The sequence below is a fragment of the Symphodus melops genome (assembly GCF_947650265.1).
Source record: "Symphodus melops genome assembly, chromosome: 9".
Lineage (NCBI taxonomy): Eukaryota > Metazoa > Chordata > Actinopteri > Labriformes > Labridae > Symphodus > Symphodus melops.
In genome coordinates this window covers 17,601,866-17,628,049 of record NC_136699.1, presented here as the reverse complement: position 1 = coordinate 17,628,049, position 26,184 = coordinate 17,601,866, and the positions used below count along the sequence as shown (strand labels likewise).

Below are 26,184 nucleotides of genomic sequence, written 5' to 3'. Positions count from 1 at the left end.
AGTTTCAATTAATAATAGACAAAAGTGAATGCATGCATCAGTAAAAGGAACAGCTGCTTTGTGTAAATAAAAAAACAGCTGATTTGCATCTCTGCCTGTGCTGTAATTCCTGTGCACCAGTTCTGCTGTTGCAGACGACATAAAGATTTAAATCTGAAATATTATTCATGCAGGGATCAAGAGAAATCTAAATCTCATTTGAGATTTCCTGCCAGCACGGCTCTCTTCATGGATCATGTACAGGACACTGCAAAACATATTAAAGTTAACCAATGAAGTCAGCCTATGATGCAGGCTTTAGTCTCTTGATTCAGGTTCAAGAGTTGTCACACATGTTCAAAATAAAAGAGGCGGTCAGATTTAAAAACCAGGATAAGAATGAGAGAAAAAATAGATTTGGTCATCCCTTGTATAAATGTATTTTATTGTTGCCTAATTTTTAAAGTGGGCTATTTGCATGGGCCAGTATCACAAACAATGTTGCGTTTAACATCTAAAATATGTCCTAGTGGTAGAAGCTGTACAAAAGCAAGGATTGCCTTGGCTTGTGTCAAAGAGTCTGCTTCAGATCATTGTTGTTGGTTAATACAGACGACCAGTCACCCCAAAGAGTTGGGAGACTGCAAAGTTATTTTTGCAAACTGCTCTAGTGTAAAAACTAAAAAGAAGGATGGAGTGGTGAAAAAGTCGGAGACAGCCGAGATAGATACTGGATCATAATATGATGACAGCTAAACTAAATGACCAGAAAATGGGCAAAAGGGAGAAGCTAAAGAATCATTTAAACTCTGGGCTGTCCATCCGCCTTATGAAGCATAAATCAACTGCAACACAACACCATGGTTGGTGCTGGCACTGACCTGCCCCATCCCCCCCTGCCCTTTGCCCAATGGGGGGTTGTGTTCATGGTTAGGGGCCCGGGAGCTCCAAAGGCACTAATCCCCTGTGATTTTGTGCCGCTTGGATGCAGTGCTGTGGTAGGGCTTTAGTCTGCACTGCCCCTACTCTCTCAATCCTATTTCATTCATGCCTAGCCTATATTTCATTTCCACACCAGAGGCTTCTAAAGCACTTCTTCAGGTGCTTATTATGGAGGCAGTTTCTCTGCGGCATCTTTTATGATACTCAAGTGAGTCTCTATCCATCTCCTTTAGGACAGATTTAGGAACATCCCGTTTCCACAAAACTACAAGTCTACTGGATTATAGAAAAAATTCAATGACAGCAAAGTATGCTCCAGGAGTCCAACAACTCCATACTTCAGTGATACAGTTTCATATTTCCATAAGTCCCATCTTTGGACATTTATCTTCAGTTCGAATTGCGTCTTAATTCCAACCGAAGATCGTACGCACATCATTCCCCATGAGATTTCAGTGTTTTTATCCTCCGTTTTTCACCCTCACATACTGCAAAAGAATCCCAGTGGGAGATGAAGTCTAGCACACAAAATGTGGAGACTGACACTATGCTTTCAAGTGACCTGGAAAGTCCCGGCCAGATGTACTTTTTGTCTTAAGGCACTATTAGGAATATGTCATACAAAATGAGTATGGAGTATAATTTGGGTTTTAATTTCAAACTCATACCTACAATTTAAACTTCAACTACAAAATAAAATGAAACTCATGCTACTGCTGAAGCAATCGTTGCTTTAATGAAGTATTAATACTCGTGTGTTAAAAGGTTTAAAAAGGGCTCAATAACACCAAAGTTATATAAGAGGGGAAAGTGCAGGGAAGGATGTTCTAAACTTCAGTAATCTGAGGTTCTGTTGAAGTTAGACGCAAGAGAGTAACTAAAGTTAACAGAGGTGTGTTCAGGAAAAAAAAAACTATCTGTACTTCATACATTTTTCTCGGGATCAATAAAGTATCTATCTATCTATCTATCTACTCGTCTGTTATTGAGTATTTGGCTGCATTCAATTTAGTTTAATGCAACTAGCCTTACACTCGTGTCTGCCCATCAATTATTAAGTTACGTAAGTCCAAACTATCATGTTCTGCTCAGTTTTCTAAGTGATGCTGAACTGAAATCTTTTGAACAAATCCCTGCATCAAACACGTTCTCTCTGTCAAACTACTAATCGTGCTAACGTTTTAGTTACTTTGATATCAGCTGGCTGTTCACATCATGAAGCAAGTATCCCCCCTTGTCAAATCCATGTAAAAAGCCGGCTTAATATAACTCCAGGGCAGCTGGCCATACATCACATGGCAATGTTCAAAAATTAAAGCGCTGCACTCAGGATATGTAAATTATGAATATAAGACAGATGACCTATGTTAGCTTGGTGTTAGCATACAGCCCCTGTGAAAAGATACCTTTGCTCATCTTTATGTTGCCCCGTGTTGTGCACTTTAAGCTTTGTTGTGTTGTCATTGTATGCCTGTGTTTACATTCATACATAGCATATGCAGAACAGCAGCAAAGGCGAGGCTAAGATTTACAGCTGTGGTTAATTTCAACAGCAAGCTGCCGCAACACGTTCAAGATATCAATATTCTGATGGTGACGAGCCAGTGGGAGGGAAGAGGGGAGGGGGGTGTGGGGGGGTCCACGAGGGAGGTGGAGGAAGACTGAGGTGCACAAGCAGTGTGTATGAGGCAGAGAGCAAGTGACTGAGGGAGAGAGTGAGAGGGTGTTTGCGTGTGTGGGAGAGAAAAAGAGAGAGAGAAACAGTAGTGATGATCGACGCCAGGCTGCCACCACTCTGTAGCAGTGAGTGGCTGCAACAAAAAAGCACAGAATAACATCCCCGACTGCCTGCGCTGCTTTTTTTCCCCCCTCTCTCTCCCTGCGTCTCAGCGAGCAGAGCAGGGGCTCCGCTCACAGCTCTGCAGAGGATATGCTGAGGCTGAGCCGGCGTCGGAAGCAGGATCTCTGGCTGCCATCAACAAGTTAGGTTTGGACGACAACAGCTATGAAAGAGGGACGCTTGGTCTTCAATTAACCGTCTGAGCTGACATCATTGCGGTGAAAGGGAAACAAAAGGGTGAAAAAAGAAAAAAGAAGAAAAGGAAAGGAGGGGGGGGGATCTGTTCACCGGAGTCGCTCTGGATGCAACTGATCAACTTAAAAAATACAGAACTATTTATTTCAAGGATTTTTGGGATGAAGGAAAAGATTCTACCTGGGCTTTGAGCTTGGATTTTAAGGGACTGGAAGCAGAACAACAGGAATATTAAAGATTATCTTTGGACATGGAATTTCATATTTTGTTTCATTTGGGTGGGCTCAGAATTGCTTTATTTCCAAAGAGGCTGATTCCTTTTGTGCTCACTCAAAAGGGTTTTTTCCCTTTGGATTTTTCTTCTATCTGGTTGCTCCAAGAGTCTGCGGAAAAGGACAGTTGAATGCAGCCTCCGATGTGCACAAAAGAATGGGTAAGTTAGCCCCTTCATACAGCAGATCTGGACATGAATAGGGAATACTAGGACGAGCACGGGAAGCCAAGGACTAAAAGCTTTTTCAGCCAAGTCTATTTACTGCTATGTTTCCTTCTTAGACGACAACAAATGTAAATGTATACATTTTAATATACCATCATTTACATAGCAGACCACTTGAGTGTTAAATACTTAAAAAAAAAAAAAAAAGATCCATTATAAGAATGATAATAAATATGAACATTTTACCTGAAGTGATCAAAATGGGAAAAGAACTCTAAAGCCATAATCTGACTGACACTTATTAAGGAAATCTGAATTCAAGCCAAATGACAGAGCAAAAAAAAAAAAAAAATGAAGATGAAAAAGGCTACCTATATTTTACACAGTGTTGATATAAAGTCTAGTGAATTCATGAAAATTGTCATTATGCCTCAATGACAGAAAACGTACATGAGAAGTAAGCTGATGAAATCCTGTTAACATATTTTGAAAGTTTTCAAGGAAAATTAAGTGCATGTGTAGGAACAAGCACGAAAAAGCACAAACGTCATGATGAATTTGTAATAAGTGCTCTGCAGAGATAATCTTTCCCGCCCCACAGTTCATTTTCTTATCTTTGAACCCACCCAGGTTTCCATTCAAGGTGGCCATTGGTGGGACCTGCACCAGCGGCTCTGTGTCTGTGTGTGATCAGCATGCTCCTGGTGTGCCTGCTTCCTCCTGCATCGTGCACAACCTGCCCTCAAAAATGCCGCTGTGAGGATCTGCAGTTCTACTGCGACACCCAGGGGCTTCAGGCACCCCCAGATGGTGTGGACAAGGGTGCCCTGGGGTTGTCACTACGCCACAATAGCATCACTGAGCTCAGCCCTGATCAATTCTATGGCTTCAGCCAGCTCACTTGGCTACATCTAGACCATAACCAGATAACCACAGTACAGGAGGATGCCTTTCAAGGACTCTACAAGTTGAAGGACCTCAATCTAAGCTCCAATCGTATCACCAAGTTGCCCAACACAACCTTCATCCACCTCATCAATCTCCAAATCCTGGATCTGTCCTTCAATCAGATGACGGCACTGGAACCCGAGCTGTTCCACGGATTGAGGAAGCTTCAGATATTACACCTCCGCTCAAATTTACTTCGCACCACACCTGTTCGCGCATTCTGGGACTGTCGTAGCCTGGAATATCTTGGCCTAAGTAGCAACCGTCTACGGAGTCTGGCCCGGAATGGATTTGCTGGGCTCATTAAGCTTAAAGAGCTCCACTTGGAACATAATCAGCTGACCAAGATAAACTTGGCCCATTTCCCCCGACTTGTTGCCCTCCAGTTTCTCTATCTGCAGTGGAATAAGATCAGCAACCTCACATGTGGCATGGAGTGGACCTGGACCACTTTAGAAAAGCTGGACCTCACAGGAAATGAAATTCGTGTCCTCACATCTGATGTGTTTCAAACACTGCCAAATTTAAAGACTTTGCTGCTTGATAACAACAAACTAAGCAGCCTGGATCCCCAAGTCATGGATATGTGGCAGTCTTTGGGTACCATTGGGCTGTCTAGCAACCTCTGGGAATGTACCAAAAGGATTTGCTCTCTGGCTACGTGGCTCAGCACCTTTAAGGGAAGGTGGGAACATTCGATTCTCTGCCACAGTCCTGAATACGCCCAAGGCGAGGAGATACTCGATGCTGTTTATGGATTCCAGCTTTGCCAGAATTTTTCAGCGCCGGTTGTACAGACCATGAGTACAACCACAGACGCTACTATAGCTGCAGAGTTCACAAGCTCCTTGTTTGGAATTATGCAGCCGACCCCTACACAGGACTATGCAGAGGATTTTGGGAGCTTTACCACAGTCACTACGACGACGACAACAACACAAGCACCACGCACTGCTCAAGCAACTACTGCTACATGGGAAGAGGCAGCTGTGACCGAGGACTTCTCTGCAACGGACAACACTGTTATGACTCATAGGGTTATCATTGGAACTATGGCCCTTCTTTTTTCATTCTTTTTCATCATTTTTGTTGTGTATATCTCAAGGAAGTGCTGCCCTCCCACACTGCGCCGGATACGTCACTGTTCAGCTATTCAGAACCGCAGACAGATGAGGACCCAGCAGAGGCAGCCTATGGCCGATCTAGCCACACAGGTACCCTATAATGAGTATGAGCCCAGCCATGAAGAAGGGGCACTTGTGATCATCAATGGCTATGGGCAGTGCAAGTGTCAGCAGCTGCCTTACAAAGAGTGTGAAGTATGAACTCTTATTTATTACTAGAGCATATGGTTTGCCGTTCGACCATTTCAGATGATACAGGGTTTGCTTTTTTGATTTTTTTCCCAGTTTATGTATAAAGCATAATTTCTACAAGTGAGATCTGAGAAAATGTGAGATATGTTGAATGCTACAATGACAGAGGTTTGAACCAGACAGTTAAGGGATGACGTAGAGATAGTCACAAATTTATTTTTCTATGAATGCAAAGTTGTTAATATCAGGCAGGGGCAATCATTTTAAACAAGAAAATTGTAAACTGTGAGATTTGTCTCAACATTGTCTCTATATTCTTCAGCACAGACAAAACACTTAGCCAAATGGCCCTCTGCTAACGGAACACATGAAGTAGAGAAATCTGATTATGTCTTATTTCTTTAAACGAGTCAATATTTAAAATGTGTTTTCAACTGAACCACAAGCAGTGTAAGCCAATCACTCAATCAGTGAGGAAATGAATTTGATCAATTATTAGACTGTTTTTGTTCAATACTTTCATTTCAGGGAGAACTAAGATACATTTTAGGCCACTCAGTCATGTTCTGAATAACAACTAAAAATAGCTAATATTGTTATGAGAGAAAATAAATACTCAAAGAATCCAGAAATTCTATTTATTACAAATCCGATGTGAGTAAATTAGGTAAGTCTGTTATCTTCAATCAGAAGTTTTCTGAGTTTTTAGAGGATTTATATAAGTGGCTAACACCAAAAAACAAAAAAGAAGAAGAAGAAGAAGTCTACCACAGGAAAATGGAGAGGTGTTTGGAAATTTGAATTTCTTCCTGCCTACAAGGGCCATCTGCCACTATTACATTCTGAGGGAAACACTGAGCAATCTTTGTCTGTGGTTAATCTCTAATATACGACACTGCTTAGCCAACACATAGATGTCTTCTTCACTTTCGGCATCAGGAACAAAATGATTAGATCTTAAGTGTACAATGACCTAAACATGGATTTTATAGCTCCCAAATGCCATACACACTGTGACCATTTCATTTCCAACAGCTAATCCTAGTTAGTACAGTTTGTTGATTTGCTATTGTCTACCAGGATCAATATACAAGAACCTAGGCTGAGGTACCAAGTGAAGTGAAATGAATAGCGCAAATGCCCGGCAGGAGGACATTTCATTCTGAAACTAAAACCTTTCCCCAGTAGCCCAGGCTTTTAACTGCTTACACACTAATCAAGACTGACAGGCTCAAGATTGAACCAATTAAGGCAAGGCAAAAAGAATGTAATATTCTGTCACCCGCGCCACTGATCCAGCAACATTTAGCTTGTTCAGCCACTCAAAATTGTTTCGAGCAGAATCATCCTCCAAGCCACAAAAAAAAACGTCACTGAGCCTTTTCTTTTAAGTCACTGTTGTGAAGGTTACAGAGTGGCCATTCAAAGTCTTAAAACTGGGGGCACAGTGGGAAAAAAAAATATTGTGACAGTTCCTTGGTTGCAGTCACAAGTGTCAAGTTAAAAGTGTTGTCAATAGCCTAAAAGCAAATGGAGATCCAGTGATAAGCAAACAGCAAGCCTGGGTCAGGACACATTTGTATGCAGCAGGGAGAGGATGTGCATTAGCATCAGACTAAAGCTGCTGCCGCAGCTCCGCACTTCTTTGTGTTCTGTTTGGTGGTGGGGGCAGGGTAAGAGAGAGGGATTGAGAGGAATTGATTGGACGATGGAGAGGGGCAACGATGGGGTAATATGTATATTCAAACTAAATCTCTTTTTAAAAGGCTAGAAGAAAATTGAATAATAAATAGTGACAGCTCCTCCTTGGGCTTGAAATGCACATTGACCACACAGCAGCAACAATCTCACCTCAGACTGAAGAGCTATCCAGAAGTAAGCTGAAGTTAGATTTCTGAAATTGGAATCAGAGTGTGATTTTCTCAAACGTTAATAAACGGAACAGGAAATGGGATTTTCTTTGTAGTTCAGCTTTTGGCCATGTTTAATGAAGTCAGCAATTAAGACAGAGAGATGCATCTGCGAGCATTGCGCCTTAAAGCAAGATATCAAGTTTCAGTAATTAGGACGAGGTTCTTCGGCTGGGGCCCCCTAGAGGTCGCTGGAAGGTACCATTTTAAACTCTGTCTCAATATTCAACCCGTCAGAGATTGTGTTCAATTTTCAACATGAATGCTTGAGTCATTGTTTCTCCGCACATGCTCACAGGATGCCTATAACAAAACGCGAGTATAAAAGTGTTGATGTAAACCAAAAGCTGTCACACCTCACTTTTGAATTTGATGAAAACTTACACTCACTCTGATTTTTGAAAGCCAAGCATCTCTACTTTCTTCCCGATTTTGTGTACTTCCAGCTACGCACTGCTTTAACCTTTGCCCTTCTAATCTGTCTTGCATGTTCAAAAGTCAAAACTGAGTTGAATACTTCTTAATGCCATTCAGCACACATTTTGGAGGGATCTCATTTTTGATACCACAAACGGGGATGTACGTGGAATGTCCTCGAAATTTCTGTCGATCATTTGACATTTCACTGTCGGAGACTAAAGGTTGTACTAAGTGACTGAAAATCCACACAATTTGTAGAAATATGCATCCCTTTGCACTCTGGCTCTTTGTAAACTGTTTTTGTTTCCTCTTGTCATCCTCTAGCCCTGGTCCCCACCTTGACAAAAGAAATAAAAAAAAAGAAAAAAAACAAGTGATCCACTCCCCCGTCTCTTACCCAACCTCTTTGTGCAAACTGAATGCTTTTCTCTTCCCATTTTCCTTTTGTATTGTAATATGTACAATTTCATATCTGTATAGTGGATAAGATGTGCCAAACTGAAAAAAACAAAAACATTTTCCCCTCAAAACATATATTTTTTAAATAAAATGGTTATAATATACAGTGTTCGCTAACTGATGGATGCTCACCACCTCGATTTGTTCTTTCATTACATCATGGTTAAAGCGAACCAAATCTTTTATCATGCTGATACACGTCAGTGACCATTATTTTGTTTCATAGTTTGTGTCAGTTCTTACTCAACTCTTTAAAGATGACTTTAACAATCTTTTGGCGGTCTAATTTAAAGCAGTGACATTACACTGCTCAAAAAGCCTTGCTTCCAACCTGAGTGGTGATACATGTTTTTACAGATCTCAATGTGGGTATTTACTTCGTCATTGACTGTTTTGTGTGCTGTTGTTCATTTGCAGACAGGGGCCTCAAAAGCTTTAAAAGGAAGGTTGCAGTCACTGTTTACTTCAATTACCAACTACTTTGTAAAATTGTGTTTTAATTAAAATCGGCAAGTCATTCATTTTATCAAGTGTCAGAAAACAATTAAAAACGTCATCTTCATTTCCAAGAACACACGTGGATCTTTGCCAAGTACTAGTTTTGTTCAAGCAGCAGTCCATCTCTGGAAAGTATTGTATTTGTAACATTATAAAAGAAAAAGGGAATAAATGGTTTGAAATTAGTCATTAGGCTTCATGCTTAAAGTTGTGATTCTATTGTATACCAAAGTATTTTTTTTCTACTTTATCAAAATTTGGCAAATTTTTACTAGTCACTTAGAAATTTTTTAAAAAAACTGACAGAATCCTACATTTTATGTCATTTTTTATTTTGGATGAACCACGAAAATTAAAAATGTAACATCCAAGAAATAATCAATCCTTGCCAATTTAGACATTTTGATCAGCAAAAAAAAGTAACTACAGAATAGTTTTTGTGGATTTAAGGCAATGCTTATTTTCTGTTATAATAGTAACAACAAAAATACTGGCCATCCAAAAATACTGAACTACCCAAAATACAAACACGTTCTTTGTGCTGTCAAGTAATCAGGCTTTTTAAAGCTGATACTGTATTCAGGGCATTTGCAAAGTGGACATTGGCATAATCCTACAATGTGGAACTGGGGGTTTCCAATTTGGCAGTTTGTATGCGACTTAATAAAGTTTAGCGTTTCTATTTCGCAGCAGTTTTACGAACTGAAGGTGTCTTTATTTGATTTGAGCTGAAGGGGAGAGAGAGGGCATACTATTGTTTAGCAGTCGAGGGTCAGAAGTGAACCTGGGTCAAGCTAATGAGGAGTCAACCATAGGGGTAAATGCTCAGCCAGATCTGACCACGGCGTGAATTTTGTCTCATCATTTTGAATCCAGCTGGTGGGGGAGGTACAGCTTCTCTAATGACGACTTTCAGTAGAGTGATTAGCCTAATTTGCCAAAATGTTCAAAACTCGATAAAGGCAGTACATCACAAGAGCCAAGTTAAGGACATTTTGAAGTGAGACAACAAAAAAAACCTAGTAAAATGTTTGTGTTTTGTCTCCTTTATTTTGAAACATGATGCGTCCTGCCTTTGTAAAAAAAAATTAACTGCTCGTGTGTCGTAATCGGTCTAAATAAGGAAATCTGCTTGTAATCGAATTAAAAATTTGTTGGAAAACAATTGAAATTTCGATAGATTAACTGTAAGAACAGAAACATGTACATGTCTGGTAATGCAAAACAGATATTTAGTCAGTGAGATGTTTCATAGACAAACAATGTAATGAAGGCAAAGTGTGTTTTTACCTGGGTTTAACAAATAAGGCTCACTGGAAAATGAGATCTCTTAAGTCAACTAAAACTATGAGGAACCAACCTTGATGCAGATGGAACAATCTGTGTTCGCTTAACATCAGAGAATTCTCTGTTTATCTCTGTTAGAAATACCGGAAAGAAACGTACATACTGGATTCACCATAACAAAGCACCAGGCAGCTTTAAGTAAAGCATGCCGAAGCTAGAACACAATGAGATAATCATGATTTCAGGTGATTTGGGGTTTTTTGGGTTTTTTTTACTGAACCCATTTCTATTTGATGGTGGATCTTAAAAGAACATCAAACCCAGGCTTCTCCTTTTTGTAGAAACTCTACACAAGAAACCTTATGAGTTCTCAAAAAACAGAATAAACTGGGACACGAGGCTAAAAAAAAAATAAAAATAAAAAAATAGAGAGACGTACATTTAATGTGAAGTCATCTTTCAGTGAGTAGGAGACTTAAAAGATGCACACATTGTGAGGAGTATCCAACTGCAATAAACACTTCAATTCTTCCTGCTCTTTTGATGAGTACTACAAAAAGCGAGCTTCTGTAATTAACCTGCAGAGCTCACCCAGGTGGGGGAGGAACTAAAGTGATGAGTCTGAGTGCATTGCCTCCACAGTCTGCAGGGTTCAAGGACTCGCTCTTCGTATCTTGCAAGTGTTCATAATAAGGTATCCTACTAATCCAGAAAATGCTTCCTAAGAAGGACAGTTTGATCTACACTCCTGAATGTATGTGATGATGAACGAGCTTAAAGCCACTACTGAAGCAGGTCACCTTTTCTTAAAACATAAAAGGGAGAAATTTAGGTAATCGTCTTCATAATGAGTTTAACATTTTCCATCCCCACAAAGACGAGACGAAATTCAACAATAGATGTATTTAAATTATGAACACAACTACACAGACTATAAGAAATGGTCGAGAACTGAAGGGATTAAAGGGGTTGAAAAAGTGCTTACCCTAACACACAGTTAGAATCCTTGTCCTGTTAGGCCAGGATCCATCAAAAGGGAGGTTGCTAAATCTTTCAGACAACAGCATATTTGTGAAACAGTCGAGAATAATGTCGTTGCAAATGGGTAGATAAGACCAGAACAATCATCCGAGCGTGAACAAAACTAATAACCATTATTCAGAACTGCTATCCCCTATAAAGACTCCATCCATTCTGATGATCTTATGATGACTTATAGCATCAGCTATTTGCTCTCACTTAAGTCAGCTGGCTGTCCAAGCTATTTAGATTGATATACGTTATTGGTTCCGTTTTTTAAAAGAGGCAAAATATGATTGATTCGTAAGCTGGCAAGTCCTTCCAAACCACAGAGCCATGTTTTAAAGGTTTGGGTGCTGTGGGTTTTAATAGACTTAAGAGAAAATTTATGTTTTAGAGTTATGGGCAAACGCTTCAAACTGTGATAAATCAGTTAATAAGATACGTTTCTGAAAGAAATTGATTTAAACAGAAGTGATGACAGCTCCACCTCAAGTCTAGACAAACCTTTGTTTTCCTTTACATAAATGGATGAGGAAAAAAAATAGCAGTTTCCTGAAAACTCGACACAGCCAGGTTACAAACAGGTGTGGTTGTCATTGCTCCTGACAGCTAGAAGGTTCTTTGATGGAAGCCAGGCTGGGACTTCTTTTTTAGTGCCTGGCTTCCACTATAGTTTAAGACATGCCTGACGAGTGAACTGCAAACACCCATCATGAACTTGAGTGTTGAAGAGTTTGTCTGGGTGTATGTTTTTATGATAGCCCTGTGATAGAGTGGTGACCTCTCCTTTGTTTGCACTGCGTGCGTCTCAAAGAGCGTTTGCATAGACACCGGTGTGCTCGTCCACAAACAGGATACAAGCTGTACATCATGGATGATATTTTTTAATGTTATTTAAAATACACAGTTTGAAAATGTTTTGGTATGTGCTAATGGCAGGATAGAATACCTGCAGAATGTTTAAAAAAGGAATTACAATTAAAATGTAAAAAAATTATCTGTAATTCAATATCACAGGGGTTTTCTTTTGATAAACATCAGCGGCGTGTCTGATGAAAACAAATGGACTTCGTATCTGTGCCCATGTGTGTGCACATGATGCCTCCAGTTGAGAGATGCATTTATCACAGCTCAATTCACTTCAGTCTACCTCGCCTTCAAGCCAATGGATTTGTTTTATAGCTAAACCGTCCGCACCTTTCCGTTTTATTTATTCTTCGTTGTGCCGCTAGCCGTAAGACAATTGCTTATCAGACTTTTCAGACCAAGAATCTGATTCACAGGGTGTAACTTGATTCAAAACAAACTGTTGACTTGATTATTTATTATGCCATGACCACGAGGGCCAAGCACAAACTCATGTAATATATCCTATATTGACTTCAACAAACATTTCTATATTCATAACTAACCACTTGTATGTAAATCCATCAGTAGAGAATTCGATGGAGTCAGAACACCACAGTGCCAAATCTTATTTTCATCACCAACATGTAGCTGTCAAACACAGCTGAACTGCAGTGGCGTCTACGAGTTCACCTGGAGCTCTCAAACCACAGGTGAGTTTGTTTCAATCGGCCACAGTCTCTTCACACAGGACCAACAAGGCTAACATTAGTGCATGTTCCAGAAGACCTCCGCTAAACACTGAATATAATGTCATCTGAACAGAAATACTTCACCCTTAAATATCACACCTTTAAGTGTTTACGTGTTTATATGACATTATACTCATGGAACATGGAGTAATGTTAGTGTAAACATTTAACCCTTGATGGTTCTATGCGAATTGAAAACAGTTTTGGCTTTGGAGCTCCAGGTGATCCCGTAGACGCCACTTACGACTTACTGTCATTGTAAAATTTAACTGCCATCAAAAAAATTATTAACAATTGAAAAAACAAAGACATGGAAAAATCTGAAGATGGTAACTGAAAACACAAGAAGGCAAAAGCTAAATAAAATGTTTTAATGCATTTTCGTTGTTCTCATTTTAAACTTTTAAATTATTAAAAAAAAAAATGTTACGAAACGTGTTTCAATGCCAATCGTTCTTTTTGTTCGTTGGTGTGTTTTCAATGCTGCATGTTATTGTTGATGCCAAACTGTAGCCGTCACTGTTCTGGCTCTATAGAATTATGACCTGAATCTTTAGTTACATTCAGCTCTACACAGCTTATAGCATCATCAGGATCTAGGTTTAAGTCTAGTCTCACCACTCACTCACTAAACTTGCCATACCACTATCTTTAACATTTAATTTATTCTGAAAACTAGTTGTCAAGTAGTCAAGCAGTATTAAAATAAGACTTCAAACCGAACAAGATATCCACCCAACTATACACAAATATGCACTCGTACTTAAACTACTCATGTACATGCAAAATGACCCAAATATCTAAATAAGTCTGCTGTGATTTTTAACTTTAACTTAACTAAGAGTCTAATTTATTAAAAATACACTGAGCTAAGGTTATCATGTTTTCTAAAACTAAAAGCACATCACACCTTAAAAGGAATAGAAAGCCCTTTGTAAAGCATGGTTAAAGAGTGTTTGTTGTTGCTATCTGATGTCTAACAGTCTGAACTCATGCCTTTGCCTACATATCTCCACCTTAAATCAGGACAATGTTATAATACCATGTCAAATAAATCAGGTTTTACAACCTCACATCTGTTGTTTGGGCGAAGGGGAAGTTTGAGGGCATTATCCCAAGGACTATAACGGAGAGCTTTTTTAGATCGAGGTCAAATTGCAATACTGCAGCTTTACATTGTGACAACACACTGTGCCTGAGATTGTACAACAGGAGGAGAGAAAGATCAGACGGGCGAAAAATTAAATATTAATCAGTGGGAATATGTAGAAACCTGACGAGACGCTGCCTGTCGTATTTTCTTATGAAATCATCTCGTACTAAAGCCACAGACAAGCTTTTAAAAAGTGCAGGGATGTTTCCCTGGGGTTGAGTTTGTTCAGCCATAAATAGAGATAAAGTTAGACTTCAGTAGTAGCATCCTAAAATGTCTATTTGAGAGGCCATCGCCCTCTTTATCCAGTTAAACTGCAGCAGAAAAAAGGTTGCATCTCATTTACATGCCAGCAGGACCTAGTTAAAAAAGAGAAGAGAATCCAGCAGCAAAAGATCAAGGGCCAGGACTGGGAACGGTTGCCATGACGGGCTGACAGACAGGTGTTTTATGGAGGCTGTAAATATACGAAAAGCCTTGGGGACACTAAATCTTTCTTCCTGTACATTGTATGGAGCGTAATTCCTCTTAATTATGCATTTAGATGAGATTACTGCTAGATAAATTGAATTGCTTTCACAAAGGCCGTGCATCACAGGTTGTGTCTTAATCAAAATCCTGGAAACATAAAACCATGGCTGATTTTTCCACTCTCCTCTCCTCCCCTCCCCTCCCCCCCCCCCCCCCCCCCCCCCCCCCCGATACATAAAAGACTTTGTAAAATGACTTAACACACATCGTAACTTTGCATTTAGAGGATTTGGACCATCATTTGTCCTCTTGGCTTCAGGATGACATAGGTAATGTAGTTCCAAAAATACAATAGGAGCCGCTGTAAACGCAAAGAGGAACGGGAATAATACAAAACTCTGAGGCTTGAGGCAACAAGACAAGGACAGTCCGTAAATAAAGAGCTGTCGAGAGGGAAAGAGACAGAAGCCAATGATTTTGTACTTAGAGGAAAGTGAAAATGGGTTTAAGAACGCAAAATAAGAAGGAGTTGCTTGAGAGCACAGAGTGGGACGACTGTGAAGAGAGACAGAAAGAAAGGGCTCTCACTACAGAGTTGGGGAATGTCCTTTTGAGGAAGGTCCAAAGGAAAATGTATCGTTTCAGGTTGAAGGAATCTAAATGTCAGCAGCTTAACGTGTCGAAGCAAGCGAGCCTTGCTCTGTCATAATAAAAAAAAAAAGACCTTGACAGATGCTGAAAACTCAAGATGCATTATTGATAAAAAAAAATCCAGTTACAGTACACACATGCCATGCCAGACTGTCATGACAATGTGGAATAATTGGGTTCACACTAAGTGGCAGGGCTGGGGCAACAATTCCCCCACCCGTCTTTACCCTTTGCTGGTTGAGTAGACAAGCTCCGGTCTTGTTAAATGATCTGCATTAAAGACGACGGAATTTCTGCAGCAGGAAGAAACACTTCACTGACACCCTAGTAATTCAAACACAAAAGGTTTTCCTTATAATTAGATAGAAGACTGCTTTCCAAATCACCAAGTCAGCATTCCTCTCCCTGAAAACAGCTCCAGTGTTGGTGGGGGTTTTTTGTTGACGTATTGGATACACTCACAAAAATGAAGCGTACATTCCAATGAATGAAGTTGTAACATAAAACAAGGCTATGACAAATGAGTTTGTAAAGAGTACATATAAATATGATACCGTTTTAAAAATCAACCAATACATTCTACTAGTGCTTTAGAAAGCAGTGTAGATAATTAGCTGCATAAGCCAAAGCTAGAAAAGATCAAACTCAGAGATTATAAATATTACAGTGAAAACAGAAATGTACAAAAACATATTTCAGACTTTGTAATAACTGCTTTCAATATTTTCGAAAGTGCTCTATAAATCAGAGACATTTATTTCCAGCAGATTCATTAGTACTTTGTTAATGGTCAATGAAATCGTGTTTTGCTGACGGACTTTTTCGTTTCTGGAAGGATTATTCCCTCACACACGAGGCTGAAAACATGTCATGTCCCTTCATGCAACAAGCCTTCAGAAAGATTCTGAAGGAAAGACATGAAAACATTTTATGACTGCATCATAAAGACGCATATTAGCTTTCTTTGATTACGTGACAAGATGGGCCTTCCCAGTAAAACCTCAAACAAATTAAATAAGTTATTCTATTATCCGGCATGCTGTTTTAGGAGAGCTACGTTAGATTCACAGAACAACAGGCCGACCGGCAGTTGAAGGAGTTTGAACAAAGCTTTAAAGTTTCCATCCTTCAAGGTTTTACAGGGGAGAAAAAAAAAAGATGGGGAAGTTAGAAGGCCTGACAGAATTGGATTCAACGAGTTTGAAGGAGAGGAAAGGGGGGGGGGGGGTAAACATGTATTGTAGCCTGAGGGAAATGAAGAAGCAGAAGGGACGGGAGGAAGAGAGAGAATGAGTTAGGAGTCCGTCCAACAGCCTCAGCTGAGAGTGTAAACCCATATGCTGTAATGGCAACTTATGGTTTAATGACTTGCAGTGGCCCATCTACAATCCCAATATGCCACATACAGTCTATTCCAAGCAAAATCATTGTTGAGTACAGGCTTGTATTGTATTAGGAGCCCAGGGAGGTCATTTTGATTTCTTCATGAGCGACATATTTCATCCCTCTCGTACAGCGGTGCAGAACAACAACAGCACAAACATCCTCATCAAGGTTTGTTTGGCCCGTCAAGCTTCATCCCAAACACTTCCTGTCAGTATCTGCCGTTTGTTCAAGACTCTCTCTGCTTACCTTATGTCAGCCAGGTGTTTCAGAAGCTGTACGGTGCCATTCTATGAACACTGTCAGTCATACGTTTACTTAAACTGGACAAATGAGTGGCAGAATCCCTGTCCCTTCCACTCATCGTCGCAGTCCTGACGAGACGCCGTCGTCCTCCATAACCCCGAGTTCTCAACTCATTGAGGGTTACATGAGTGGCGTGGACAAGTCCAGTGAAGGAGAAAACTTGTTTTGAAGCAAAACAGAAATGTTGCATGAACGGGCCGAAACCTTAAAATAAACTGGCAGTGTTCTAGATGAGCAATGAGCTGGATCACCAGAGCACGAACGGGACAGTGTTCAGTGAAAGTGACATGTAAACTTGCCAGATATCAGACGGCCTTTCATTTTGTCCGTTTGTCCAGCAAAAACTTATTTACCATTAATGTCATGTAGGTCGCTGATACTCGACAATTAGACGAGGTTTCACGATCAGATGACGTTTATCCCGTCACTGATGAGTCAGAAGTGCCTTTTACATTATTTAGAAAGTGCTTTAGAAATCATGGTCAACATAAATGTATTTACATTGTAAACTATATACAGTGCTTAACAAATGAGTTTGACCTTTGACTTGGCCAGTTCATCAAATAGTCTCTGCAGAGCTTTCAAGTATGCTTGGGCTCTTTGTCTCTTGTTTCTAAATGGCAGGCAATAATTATAGTTGGACGTCTTAATCAAGAAATAATAATGTGCTTTACTGGTTTTTTTATTTGAAAATTGACATGACATTAATAATGATATTTTCATATATCCTTTGGGTTAAAGCGCCTCTACATGCTGATGTATTAACCATGATTACAGAATCATACTAAATGATTTTGGTAATGACCAGTGCTGTTCAAGTGGTGGTCTGATAAATGAGTACTGTACTGTCGGTCCAGATGGGACCAGAAAATCTACAAGAAAGGCCAGTACTGTTCTGGTGTGTGACTGCAGCGATGCAGATAATCCCACGTCTGCGTCACAATGCATCAGCCCAACTTACTGGAGAGGCAGATGGTTCTTCACCGGGGTTTCTAGGACATGCTTTTCAAGACGGACGCTCAGAAGACCTTTTAACATAATTCACTGTCTCATGCCCATTGCATCCCACTCATTCTGAGCACACGCACAGTCTATTTGTGATACTAAGTAATCAACATCAAGCATATTGACAAAAGCTGTGATTAACCAATTAACATCCCTTTAAAGTAGGAAATAGTTCCTTAAGGTGATACTGGATAGACCAAACTTCCTCTACTTCTCCATATTCTTCACGTCACAAAAGCACTCGTCAACTCATGTCTGCCATGGGATGTGTTTTCAGCCCTGTGATTAAATGTCACTCTGCATAATCCTTCAGAAAGCTACCTAAAAGATTGTTGTGGGATTGCATTGAGAGTTAGGACAAGAGCCAGGAAGATATTGATTATTATCTGGTCAACATAGAAACCCTATTTTCCCAATGATTAAGCAGACAGGCTGGCCAAAGTAATCCCATCGGTCGAGCAGCCGTGCACTGGGTGTGCCACTCCTAAAGCTACCCGTTCCTTTTGTTACCCTTCGGAGCCACAGAACAGTGTATTTAGATAATGTGAGGTTAGCTTTCTTGGCTTAAGAAGATCATTGATGTAGCTTTTGAGAGAGGCAAGGAGTTAATTAAAAAAAAAAAAATAAAATCAGCCACCAGAAACTAAGAGCTGCAGAAGTTGCACCCTCAGACATCTAGAGTGCATCAGCGAATTCAAACTTGTACTACTATCACAACCTTCCTGACCAAACATCCATTACAGCCACAGGACCATTATACCCCTTTAGAAAGGAAATGGGCAAGCTGTGTGTTTATGATTTGACTTCTATTAGCCAGAAAGAACAGCAGAGGACGCGTGACGTTCATTCTCGTAGAGGGTCATAAACAAGCAATGCCACAACAATGAAACTGTTCTGGTTGACTGGCTCACACTGAGAGAGAGCCGTTAGATTCTGTAAGATATTCAGGAGGTGGTTAAACGAAGACGCTTCTGAACCGAGGAAAACACATCCAATGGATTGGAAAAGGAGCTCACTCCTCGTTTCTAGTGCCACTCATCATTTTACTGGCCCGAAGCACAACAAAAACATGTTTTGTGAATACATGTTTATCAGGGCAAGTAGAAGCCACAAGGACTCATGCTAACACACAGATCTGTATTTATCGATTCCTTTGTTTATCTTGGGTCATTAAAACTTTATGACCTAAAGCAGTGAGAAAACAGATTTTCAGTAGCTGAAACCATTTTGTTAAATAATGCTGAAAACAGCTGCAATAGCGTGACTAACAAACTTCTGATCACATATTGACTTTGTCGACTAATCACTTGGAATTAAAGGATTTACTGAAGAAGACACTTCACTGCGAGAAACAGCTAACAAATCTAGATGGAACTGAAGTGGTTATAAAGGTGTAGGATGGAGTGTTTTCTGTCACACAATCTACACATGTGAAACTTTCAAAAACACGAGATACAATTTTAGGTTACAGCAGTATAAAGACTAAGTAGAGAAGCCTTCTCTTTATACTAAATCAATTCCTGAAATCATCAAGCATTCCTGTCCTTCAGAGAAAGTGGTTCTTTAATGTAAAAATGAATCCCCCAAACAGGTAGGACCGCATCCAAGTTCATACTTCTGTTGTAACAAGAAGGCCTTTTATGTTGTTGGATATTTGCCCAATTACAGTCTGTGCCCCTAAAAGTGATGTTGAATTCAATGACATAAAAGCCTATCATTTGTGGAACAAAAGCTAATAGAATAGACTCTGTTTCCAGAATTGCATTGACCCCATTTACACTCTCTACACAGGTAGTGAAACTCCATACATCTCAGGTGGACTGGATAGCTGTCTGATCAAAGGAAAGCCGAGTACAACTGTGTGGAAAAAAAGCAGCTTGTGTTCTTACACAACTTCAGCTTCAATCATTGACTTCTATAAGTACATTTCATTTATGTGTTGGGTGAGGAAAGTTTTGCTAGACTCATAAACCTATTATTGTTGTAATGAAAGTGCAAATGTGAATATAGTCTCTTAAAAGTAACGGGGGACTGCATAAAGTAACAGCAAACAGCAGCGCTGCCATCTGAGAAGTACCAATATGTCCACTTTAAAGTCTAATCAGATGGCACAACCTGAAATATACTACTCCAGTTAAAAACACATCACAGCCTGCCAGTCACTGAGGAAATGAAGACAAGGGCCGGGGGGGGGGGGGCTTCTGTTCCCCCCAGAAGGAAACTGAAGGGGCTACTGGGCCCTGGGTTAAGCATCTAAGGGAAACCTTTGCGTGTACAGACCTGAGCTCCTCTGATGAAAAGGTGAAAAGCCTTAACCTTACAATCTGTAGCGCAGAGTATTTGAAAGCACTGGGGGGCAGCACGTCACATATAGACTGAAATATACTGAAGAGTGTTTGTGCATGTAAAGTTGTGAATAGTCATGTTTAATATCATTTTAAACTATAAATCTCTAAAATTAAAAGCATATACACAAATCACACATTTTGTTTTTCATACTAAGCTCCACAAATCTTTCGCTAAAATAGGCCTTTTGAAAACGGTAATGAGTTTCACTACAAACTCCTGATTCGCAGGAGAAATAACCAACTGCTTTTTTATTTCTATTCCCTGCCTGAGTGTCTATTTACATAGAGTGACGATGTAATAGGCAACACATTAGCTATGCAGACTTCTTTTTTTTTTTTCTTTTTTTTTTTTACAAAATGTGACTGAAGAAAAATTATGACTTAAAAAAAAAAAAAAAAAAAAAAAAAAAGATTCCTTCAATTTTTAATGAAAACACTGATACACCTCGTAATCTCTTTGGCTCCTAAACTCGTTTTGGTGAGCGGGGCTACAAACCTGCTTGTAGTCTTTGCAGCCACCATGGTAACGCCTGCGAGTTACAACCAACCTCTGCTCTACAGCTGCTGACGTTCACCGTATAACTGACAGGGTCCCAAATTAACTTTTTGACTCACCAGCCAAGGTGGCAGGTCGATGAAAAATACAGGGCAAACGTGTTTTAATGGCTGAATCAAAGTGTTTTTGTGTGGCCTACACATCTGTCACTGTACATTTAATTGAGAAAGCATTACGGTTTAGCATTATCGATTGAATCTATTACAGATCTAAGATTCAGTAATTTTATCAGACCAGGAAATTGAGAAATTTAAAAATTATTGCTGGCCTTTATTTATTAAATAGATTGGGTTTTTTGTTGAAGACTGAATTTAGGACAGGACATTCAAATAAAGGCTTCTGTGGATACAGACTAAAGAAAGGGAGGTCTGATGGCAGCAGGGGGGGAATGAAAAAGGTTCGACACTTACATTGCCCATGTACTCAGACAGAAGATCCTGGAGAGCTTGGCGCACAGAGTTGCATTCAGCCACGATGCGCTCCCTGCGGTCGTCACGTGTGCATGATGAGTCGGCCATGAGGGCAGCACCACTGATGATGCTCTCAAGGCGCTCCTCCAGGGATGGACGGAAGCGTTCCTCGCTGAACGCAAGAGGGTCCACGATGATTTGTTTCTGGAAGGAAAGGGTCAGAGGGTGAATTACACAATGCTCAAATTCATTATATCACACATAGCACACAGAGATGGACAGAAAGGGGGAGGGGTTGATGTGACTGACAAGCTGGCCAGCTGGAAGAGCAACAGGAAGTATGTGCTTAGCTGTCTTTGTGTCCGTGGACACAGTAGGAGCAGTGTGTTGTTTCACCTGAATAGTTAATAGTATACTTTTGTTTTGAAATAAAATAAAACCTTCAGAGCATTTAAAAATAAACTCTTGGGTTGGAGTGATTTTCAAAGCAAGTTGAAGGTTTGTTATAAACCTTTAAAAATCTAGTTAGAAAAAAACCCAATGAAAAGCAATTTAAAACTGTGGCTGTGCTGAGGAATGAGATATATTTCTACGTTTTAAAAAGTTGAAATAATACATAACTCTAAAAACAAAAAAGAAATGTTGCGACAAAAATGTTTTAAATTCTCTCGAAATGATGCAGAGTTGTCGCGCTCATAAAAACAGAAAAATTGGCAAAAGAATTTGTGAAAAACGTTTACCGTAAAACCCGGACTGTAAGCAAAGGTAAATAAGACGCACCGGCGTGACATCTTCTATTGTGTTGAGTAACGTCAACAACGTGCAGTTTGTGTGCAGCTCTTTCATAGTTTAGTTCCATTTGTTTGCACTCTAGCTACAGTACGCTAGCTGTGCTCTCAGCCAGCAATGAAAGTTTAACCACTAGCTTGCGCGCTCCCTGCCCGACTCCGCTGGTCAGTCAGTCTGTTTTTACAAAGTACAATGTTTACACTAATGAGGACATTTTTTTGGTATCCTCTTGGACTTCCGATCATCTGGAATGGTAAAATCTGAGAAACAGCCCCAAAGAATGAAGGCTAATGGTGAATAGTCATTTTCTGTAAAAGCATGCATGTAATGTGGACAACAAGATCCATTTAAGAAAACAGCCTATTTAATTAGATACATATATAATACCTTTGTGAAAAGACTTGATATTATAGCCTTTTCCACCTTCTGTTTGAGTCACAGAAGTGCTATAGTAACTCCCTCTCTTCTATTTGATTTCTGCAGGACGAGCAAGAACACTTAAATGTCTGATTTCACAGGGCAGGCCTGCTGTGAGAGGCAACTAGTTGACATGCTGGAAAGGCACTGCAGAGGGTTAAGGTATCACTGTGGCGCTTGTGGCAGATGCACGAAAAAAAATATCTAACTTTCCAAATGACAGTACTCTGCGCTCCCACAGAGGCCTTTATTGCTCCAAAATATTCAACAATTCAGCTGCTGTCAGAAGTGTGGTTTATTAGGCAGCCCGCCCTCTATCATAGCCACCTCCAGCCCCCTCCGTTCTATCTCATCTGACCTCCTCTGCTTGCGTGTCATATCACCATGGCAACAGGCACACAAGAGAGAGACACGGAGGAGGAAACACATAGCCAAAGAGAGAGACAGAGAATTGGGGGGGGGGGGGGGGGGGTTGACTCATTTGCTAATTTTTCCTCTGCACTTCAAAATCAGGCATCACAAAGCAGCTACTCTGGAAAGGCCCATGTAGCCGTCTTTGAGGGGCGTGACTTTCTGCATGGCTGCCTGTCAAATGATCACCAATGCAACACGTCAGAGAGACTGCATTGTTGACACTTATTTTATGTAGATTCATCTTTTTGGCTCACCAGCTGTCGTTTAGAGACAGATGCTTTTATCGTTTCCAAGAGTTGAACATAAATGTCCATAACACAGTTTCAATGACTCTAATCCATTCAGTCATCAAAGGCCATCATCAGGACACGTACGCTGAAATCTGATGTAACGTTTTAAACAGTACATCTATTGAGTTACGTAACCTGTAAAGTTAAACTCCACAACCGTTCTCTTGCTGGAGCCACTTTTATCAAAACTGATGCGAGCAGAATTTGCATTGTGATTTAAACAGTGTTTCAACTAACTTGACCAAGGCAGCTTTAAGAGAAATGTCTGAGCACGACTTCAGAAGCTTAACTAAATGTTTCACTGGTCTTGTAGAAGCACCTGACTGGTATCATATTGGCTAAAGGTCGCTTTTACTCAGCATTTTGTTAAGATCCCTCTTTAAAAAAAAAAGATCTCATTACTCAAGTGAACTCCTGCTGAAATAAAGACTTTAAAACCTAAAAGTTGGAGGCAAGATAAAAACATTAACTCCATCAAATATTAAGACCTTTTCATTTTTTTAAAACCTCTTTGACACAGAAGGCACACGCTGATCTAACTGAAAAATATCTCGTCTATAATCATCCCCTTGAGATCTAAGGACCTATTCAACTGTGTGTCAAGTGGCCAAGGGTTGGTGAAACATGCAGAAAACAGGCAGATTTCATCAATCACATGGACAAACAACGTCACCGCTGCATTAATGACAGAATTACTGATCATAGAATGAGTAATGTGCAGCAGCTTATAACAGGTACAATGGAAAGCTGAACTTGTGTGGAGCTAACTGAAAGGGTCTAATTTGTTACTGTGGAGAGGTTGAGTGTCTTTTGTGTCTCTCTGATTATGAACAAATCTCCTGTATATGAATAGGTGCTCTGCAGATCTGACGGAAATCATTGCTAGGGGATACGGGATAATGATCAGAGCATTTATCACCCCACGCTGCATTAACATGATTATTTCAACGTTTCCTCTGGCTGTTTCCTTGATGTTGTTTTATGTCAATATTATAATGATGGCTGTTTTTGTCTTCAAATGTCCCTTTTAGTTTCAACTTTTAAATATTATCAAATATACATGTAAAAAAATATTGATTCGATGGTGTCCAGATTCACATCGGTGCTCTGAAAAACAAACCCCGGTGACGTTGTGAGCGTCAGCGGCTGCAGAGCAGAGGCCGGTGGTTAACAAGCAAACGTGGTCGTGGCAGATGCGGAGGCCAAACCACACTACAAGCGGGTTTGTAGCCCCGCTCGCTTAAACGTGTGCAAGAGCTAAAGTGATCACGAGGCGCATGCGTGTTGTCATGAAGAAACTAAATCTTATTTTGTAAAAGAAATGGTGAGAGAATCGTATCGGGAGTTTCGTTACATCCCTAGATCTGAGCTATCAAATGTCTAAAAAAAAAAAAAAAAAAGCTCATTTCTATTTCCCAGTACAGTCGATTAAAGAAACACTAAGTGAATTTAAGAGACGTACAAAAGGTTTTTAAAATGAATAGTCTGGACTAAACAACAGCTTTAAAAAGGTCCTTTCTGAAAGCGAGGTGAATTCCTTCTAAGACATAGTCATCAAGAAATGATGGAGCGATGACTCAAGAACTTATTCAAAGCATCCCAAAGCCATGTCCCAATTTGTTCACGTCTCGCCCTAATTTCCACCTCTTCCTCGAGCCCTTCCAGGATTTGTGTCATCTTATGATTCAGTTAGGTTGTTTCTGTCTGACCTAAGTTGAGCTTTCCTGTTTTATTGAAAACATTAATATATTTGATCAAACCTTTAGCTTTAGGCTTTACTGTTGACTTACATCGAAGTTGTTGAGGGCGTAGGCGAGCTCTCCGCCCCCTGCTGGCTGATTGAGTGCTGAATCTTCAGTAGCCGTGGCCTGGGCAGCGTTAGATATGCCTGAGACGGCTTGCTGCAGCTGCTTGTAGATCAGGTCACGGTTAGCCTTGTAGGCTGCCACGTCAGGGTGCTGCAGGCAAGCTCGGGACGCTGTGTACAGCATGGGGATGTTTCTCTGTAGAACCCCGCGGGCAGCAGCCATTTGGTCCTTGTGGTGGACGTCTTTTAGCTCCTGACAGGATGGCAAGAAAAGGAAGATTAAAAAAAAAAAAAAGGTTAACTGGAAGATGGAAGACTTGCAGGAGCTGGGTGGTAATCTACTTTAGATTCAGAATGGGCTAGTCATAGCCTTACGGAGACACTAAGTGCGACGGAGTTTGTTCTGGATGACCCAGATTTATTTCTGTCCCCTGCGGTAACACAACACAGTCATAATCAGGCCATTATAATATGCCTTTGCAATTTAATGCGTTGCTATTCAGACCTCAGCATTATATTGCAATTACCTCTTCATAGGAGGGAGGAGGGGAGATAGGGATCGCTGGCATAGATTTATGGCATAAAAAAAGCCTTGCATACACAAGACCAAAGCCTCCCCTCCAAATGGAATCCTCCCAAGGCTTTTTTCCACTGTTCCTTCAGACATTCACAGAGGGGGGGGGGGGGGGATAAAGCCTCGTACTTCCAGCATCACATTCGTTGAACACATTTTGCGATCCACAAAATTACAAGTAAAAGTAATTTATTTAGCAAAATGTTTAATGACTATTTGACCGAGTTTCCCATTAAAAGAGGGGAAGTGTGGAGATCAAGAACTATCATTCGTTGAGTGGCTGGAGAGATACAACCTTTGATGGGATGCAGTGGCATCATTGTAACAGTTATCCAGCTTGATGTGATGAGAAAACATCACTGTACTCAGTATCAGAGTCAAACTAACTACTTTCTTTATTATAGATTTGTATTGGTAAAATAATGCTTAAAAAAATGATTATAATGTTCTTGTTTTGTGAAACTTTGAAGGTGTGGTCGGATACGTTGTCCAAACAAAGCTGTATGTATGTGGGACAGCTCAGACAAGAAGAGGCTTTGAAGTGCACATTTGAGATTTAACTTGCCAGTTTCTTGTCTTTGGTTTAGATTTTGTGATTCTCCACAGAGAAAGGCCAAGACGTATTCTCATTAATTTAAGCTGTGTGTGACAGCATTATATAAAGATGCATGTATTCAATTCAAAGGTTACTTCAGTAAGCTTTGTGTTATGCACCTACACCAATAAAAAAAACATCTAAAGTTGTTTCATCTGGAA

At 40.2% G+C, this 26,184-nt stretch overlaps 2 protein-coding genes across 3 annotated transcripts in view; one reads left to right on the top strand and one right to left on the bottom strand.

Moving 5' to 3' along the window:
- The window catches only part of ctnna1 (catenin (cadherin-associated protein), alpha 1), a 74,627-nt gene that overhangs the window by 36,158 nt on the left and 12,285 nt on the right, over window positions 1-26,184 (bottom strand). For both annotated transcript variants that reach the window (XM_079353086.1, XM_079353087.1), the window contains exons 6-7: window positions 24,838-25,107; window positions 21,138-21,341 (exon numbers count right to left, since the gene is read on the bottom strand). In XM_079353086.1, coding sequence (XP_079209212.1) covers window positions 21,138-21,341; window positions 24,838-25,107 — 474 coding nt within the window. The remainder of the gene's footprint in view (window positions 1-21,137; window positions 21,342-24,837; window positions 25,108-26,184) is intronic.
- On the top strand, window positions 3,281-8,362 carry lrrtm2 (leucine rich repeat transmembrane neuronal 2). Its single transcript, XM_079353088.1, has 2 exons — window positions 3,281-3,389; window positions 4,026-8,362. The coding sequence occupies exons 1-2, from the start codon at window positions 3,386-3,388 to the stop codon at window positions 5,666-5,668; spliced, it is 1,647 nt and encodes a 548-aa protein (XP_079209214.1). The 5' UTR covers window positions 3,281-3,385; the 3' UTR covers window positions 5,669-8,362.